Below are 5,947 nucleotides of genomic sequence, written 5' to 3'. Positions count from 1 at the left end.
CAATTAGAATTAACTAAGGATAATTAGCTAATAATTTAAAATAAATTAGAACTAGTTAAGGAGCCAGGGGGTGCTGAAATGGAATTCAGGGTGAGAAAAGGAAAATACCATTGGGCCTGGGACTCTAAAGCCCAACAACCCAAGGGCAATAGGATTCTAGCTCAAACAAAGGATGGCAATGAGTCAACCACATTTGGGCCTTAGGCCCAAACCCAACCATATCAGTAAGCAGCATAAACCGCTTATGAATGTCGAACATCGCGCGTTCTTCATGCTCGTATCCAGTCCAACCACCAGCATCATCGTGTTTCAGATTCTTCCTCTCGCGTCAAACATCGTCGTGCTTCAGTAATCACCATGGAGCATCACATTTTCATAATAGTTTCAAGCTCCAAATCCAATCGCAGCGAACCACCCGAAGAACGAGGCTCCAATCACCGAGTCGCGTTCCAAACTCGCCATCACCAACTCCATTCAGGATCGTAACTGAAAATGAAAAAACATCATCGAAAATGGATCGAGGAACTTACCGGATTGAAGTTTCGATTGTAAATAGGTACATCGTGAGGTATATCGTGAGGAACATCATCTCTTCCTTCTCCGATTTCGATTCACTTTTCTTCTTCTTCTTATTCGCGTGCGAGAGTCAGATACGAATGAGAGGGAAGTGAGGTATATCGTGAATTTGTGTGTGAGTGAAGAACGATTTGCTGAAACTCTGTTACGTGAATTCTTGCATGTGCTGCGTGTTCTTGATGCAAATTATGAGGATTTGTAGATAGAGATTTGAGAGGGAAAGGTGAAAGAGAAAGAGGATTTGAAGTGTGAAAAATCTGGAAAAAGCTCCCCTTGAAATCAATGATGAGGGGTGAATTTATAGTAATGAAAACATTGTTACGAATGCAAATGAAATTTTGATCAAATGACAGTGAGATTCAATAGTTTGTTAGAACTGAAAAATTAGTTAGTTAGAAATTCAACTCAAATTTGATTTGAAATTCACTACAAAGGCAGTTTGTTAGAAATGAGAGAATTTTTTTTAACTCTCAATTACATTTAGTTAATCGTTAGATTGAACTATTTGTTTGCTCTGTTAATTTGGTTTAGCTAATTGGAATATGTTAGGAAAAATATTGAATTATGTTAGTATCAAGTAAACATGTTAGTGATGGATGTTAGTTAGTTTGTTTATGAATGAATTCAACTATGCTTGAACTGCAATATGATGTGTTATGTGCTATTATAGTCATGTATGTGTAAACGGTGCAAGTATTCCTTTTGATTTTCTGCTGAACTTTTGGTTGTCCTGGATTCTGCAGGTTCCAATTTTCCCTGTTATGCTCATGTCTCGCGTTTGGCATTGTAGTTTTTGAAGTTTGCTTCATGAATTATGCAGGTGGATGGAAGGTCTTGGAGATTGGAAGGGTTATGTTTGCTGCAGGATTTTGGTTGGTGTGTTATGCACAAATTGAACAAGTTGTTGGGCTGATTCTGCAGAGCTTTCATGAGCTGCAATGTGTTGGAGATCCTACTGGCTTGATTTGGTTTAATGAAATTTATATTAATGAAACTTAAACATTGAATGAAATTTATATTAATGAAATTGGAATTAGTTATGTATTAATTTGAGTTAAATGGACTTTGATTGGAATCATTGGCTTGGAACTTATAGCTCTAGTAATTAATTTGTAATTTAAATGGAAATGAATGAAAGATTGGTTGGAAATGAATTAGGAAAAGAATTGTATGTCAATGAGTTATGATTATTAGAAATTAAATTGAATTAGTGAAAGGTTTTCAAGGTTGGATGTGAAAGTTAATTTGGAATTGGTGTTGAAGATTGGTTTGAGTAAGAGTTGATTAATAATGGAAATAATGGATTCAATGTCAATAAACACAAATTTGAAATGGATTTGAAGATTATTTTGAAATGGTTTTGTAAAATGCTTTTAAAGGTTAATGGATTTGAAATGGATTTAGACGGTTTTGAGATGTCAATGGAAATGGTTTCCAAATGTTCAAAATGGTTTTGAAAAGTAATGTTAAAATTGGGTTTGAAAGTCATTTGAAATGGATTTAAATGTCTAGATTGAATAGATTTGAAATGTTAATTTCAAATGGTTTTGAGAAGTTAATGAAAAAAGAGAAGGTCCAGATGAATTAAAAGTTATGCTGCAAATCTTTTCCTAATATTAACTTGGAATATTTTTGGAAGACAATTAAGATGGGTTGAAAGTTAATTTAAAAAATGGATTTAAAAAGAATAGTCATAATTGAATGGTTTAATGAAAAATAAGATAAAGTGAAGAATGAACACTAGTTTAGGTCTTAAGGTTAGTAACAAAATGGAATGACTTGGCTTGTTAAACCATGAAATGACGTGGACAAAACCAAATGAACATGTGCTTGAAGATAACTTATGGATAATGGTTGACTTTGGTCAACTTGTTGATCAAAAAGTCAACAGTCGACCAAAGTCAATAGTGGATTGAGAACTAGGGTTTTCACATGATTGCAAGCAAGACATGATTGACATGAAACAAAGACTAGTGTTTAATCCCTGAAGAATTAAAAAATATGGATCAGTGCTTTTGCAAATACCAAAAGACCTAGACAATGTTTGACTCAGATGACATATAAACCATCTACACATGTAGATGGTGAATGATGCATAATATGATAACCAACCATCTTTCCTTGATGAATTAGAGTTTTTCATGGTCACCAAGTAACAAGTCAAGCCATAAGGCACATTAGGATCACACCTTCCCTGATTAGGATTTTAGATTGATAGATAAAAGCTCACGAGGTCAAAGGATGGTAAAGTCAGGAATTATGGTTTGAATGCATAAATAAGTGTCATGATTGTAACCTTTCTGAACCAAGGTCTAAAAGGACATGAAATTGGGGTTTCCCCTCATATGATGAGCCAAACTCTAATACTCAAGCAAAACCCTAATTGTAATTAACCATAAGCTTTGAATCTATGATGCTTGTATTAATATGAATGCATTATGCATATGAATGAAACATGAATTGGTACAAATGAATCTTAAGTCATAGGTTGGGTAAAAAAATGAAAAGGGGAAGACAAATTTTGGGGTACGACACTAAGTAAAAGAATTTTTCGGTTATGTTTTTATTTTTGAATAGGATGGAAGAATTCACAAAATTGAGCGACATTTAAAAATATTAAAATAAACAAAAGTCAAAGGGGGAACCACCCATAAATATAGATTTAGACGGTGACACATGTTTTGATTCATTTTAGTTTTACCTAACAATGTATTTAGGTGGTCACACATATTTTGTATGTAATGTTGGATTTATATTAACGATGTCAATTGTATACATTTATATACATTTTAATGTACATTTCAGTTTGCTAAATTTCCCTATCTTTTTGTATTTCATAACAATTTCTGTGTGAACAGTTACAAGCAAATCTATAAATCCTTTTTTTTTACGCACAATATTTTAAAAAATAAAATAAATACTAATAGGGGTTTATTCAGAACTACGTTTTTGCAATACACTCTAATTTTAGTAAACTAAACACGGTGCATTCAGAACTACATCTCTAGAATATCCTCTAAGACATGATTAAATTTTTAAGGTCCATATTGATCTAAAAATTATATAAATATTGGTGCCCCTTATCTTGGTAGCACACAAAATGTCTCAATATACATATCTCACTTTTGTCTACTTCAACAAAGATAAATTCCCTCTTGAATTTAGGTTCACAGAGATCACCCGTCTTGTCGATCTAAATTTAATATTAGAGAATATGTATCTAGACAATCAAAGAGTTGTGAAACTATATTATCGTTCACCCTTGATTGACAACAAATAAAATATACGGTTCAACAAGTTTGATTTGAAGACAAATGAAGATTTAACTATTATATGGAGTACATTTCATCCTTACGAAATAAAAGGTTCGATCGAGGTGGATGCGAAGATTGCGAGATCGAACGAAGATACTCTAAAGATGTTGAAATGTTCTTAACCATCACTTGAAATATATTATTAGAGTTATATTAACGATTATCTATGTAATATTACGTTTGTAATGTATGTCATAAGAATAATTTATGTCGGTAAATTCATGACCATCAGGCTATGGATAATCTTGACGTCAGTAAAACCAGAGTCGCAAACGCGCTTTTATTGTTTCCAAAGGAAAAGGGAAAAGTGCGACAAAACCCAAAGATAAGAAGTTTTCAAATCAAAACTAATAAAATGCTAGAGATTACAGGTAAGGGGTTGGTTACACAAAGGGAAGGTGTTAGCATCCAAAGTGTCTTAGGTACTCCTAGGGAGCCCTTTTTTGTGTGCATATGTTTTTTTGGTCTAAATGATGTTTGGTAAAATACAGAGTGAGAGGATGAGAAAAGAATTCATTAAATATATTTTGTGTTTGACAAGACCTTCAGTCTTATGTCTACGTACCAACATAAAAATGAGGGATAAAAATCCTGTAGTTCGTGGTAAAAATTTCAAAGAAGTTAGTGAATTGCTTTTAATAAAAACTTAACAAGAAAAGGCACAAAAGGACAAATATTTGAATGTGTTTATTAGTTCTTTTTATCTTTTTTGAAATTAAAGTCAATATAGTTAAGTTTATTCACAAATTTGATTAAGAAAATGTTTAAAAAATTCAATGGCATAAGGCCAAAGTTTCTAATTATTAAAACATGTCTAAGTTGAAAAACACAAACAAATAAAGTTTTTGAAAAGGGGGAGAGATTTTGAAAATTAAATAAGTGTGAGGATATGGAGAGACTATCCTAAGTAAAATTAAAATTTAAGGGTTGAAAAGATCTGACCAATGGGATGCAATCCAATAGACAAGAATGTCATATAAAAATCCATTTTCCTTTGGACCTTGATAAGCAATAAGCAATAAGTAATGAGAAATATCCAAGCATCATATAAAGATCAAAGCATCAAATAAATATAGCCATAATATCCAAGCAATCCTTCCAATAGCTAGTATTCTTCAGTGTCTTCCAATGTAGCACATGAAATATTCCTTGATCAACTCAGAACAAAACATCAGGCATAGATAATAATAATAAAACAACAATTAAGCACAAAGACAGAGTGGAAGATGAATCAAAGACACTCAAGGTCTTGCATCAGATGAAGACAAAGTCAAATATATCTCAGTCTCAAATGTTGGCATTTGCCAAGTCCTCTAGCATATGGAATATTGCCTACTCCTAAGTCCAAATGTTCATATCAAATCCTAACAGTCCAACTAGATATTTTTTAGGCTTTTTTTGTTATTAGGTGTTTTAAGGCCCTAAGACCACAAACAAAAGCAAAGACAAGCAAACAATATATACAATCACAAGATATGGCTCAAATGAGCGAAGTGAAAAGGACTTGAAACATAAACAAGTTGCATGAAAATGTAAATGGCAATGAATGATGAATGTACTGGAATTAAATTGCATAAAGTAAATGGCTTGAAAATAAAGCAACATTGATAAGAGTTAATCAAATGTTAGTCAAATGTTAGTGTTGAGTTTTAATTGATTAAGTCATTCTTTTGAGAATACTCAACCATTCATTCACAAGTATGAATCCTTGAACCAAGACATCATCCATGAGAAAGGCTCCAACTTGGATAAATCAACAAAAATGCCACTAGCTCTCATGAAGAATTGGAGACTTACAATCTCACTTACTATAATGCTATGCCTTGAGGGACAAATTTAGCTCTATGTTAAGCAATCCTAATTGGACTTATATAGAAGTTACAACTATCTGAGGCCGGGTAATAAAAATATAGGTGTTAATGCATGTTAGAGATTTGGTACAAAGAACCAAACTCCTAAAACATACCACACACTAAAAGAAATGGGAAGGACCTATCTCAGTCAGACTTGTGTTGATTCATCTGACACAAGTTCATTGATGAATCAACTAGCGTTTA

At 32.7% G+C, this 5,947-nt stretch overlaps 1 protein-coding gene across 3 annotated transcripts; it reads left to right on the top strand.

Moving 5' to 3' along the window:
* Positions 1-210: 210 nt before the first annotated feature.
* Positions 211-1,654, top strand: LOC127135225 (uncharacterized). 3 transcript variants are annotated; one of them, XM_051062001.1, is made up of 2 exons: positions 211-556; positions 1,320-1,654. In XM_051062001.1, exons 1-2 carry the CDS (start codon positions 249-251, stop codon positions 1,573-1,575), a joined length of 564 nt encoding a protein of 187 aa, XP_050917958.1. In that variant the 5' UTR covers positions 211-248; the 3' UTR covers positions 1,576-1,654. The 3 variants fall into 3 exon arrangements, with proteins under 3 accessions (XP_050917958.1, XP_050917959.1, XP_050917957.1); XM_051062002.1 differs by having other exon boundaries at positions 211-568; positions 1,397-1,654; XM_051062000.1 differs by having other exon boundaries at positions 211-568.
* The last annotated feature ends 4,293 nt before the right edge of the window (positions 1,655-5,947 follow it).

The sequence above is a fragment of the Lathyrus oleraceus genome, chromosome 4 (assembly GCF_024323335.1).
Source record: "Lathyrus oleraceus cultivar Zhongwan6 chromosome 4, CAAS_Psat_ZW6_1.0, whole genome shotgun sequence".
In the NCBI taxonomy this organism is placed as follows: domain Eukaryota; kingdom Viridiplantae; phylum Streptophyta; class Magnoliopsida; order Fabales; family Fabaceae; genus Lathyrus; species Lathyrus oleraceus.
The sequence above is the reverse complement of the archived record's forward strand: the minus strand, read 5'-3'. Positions and strand labels throughout refer to the sequence as shown.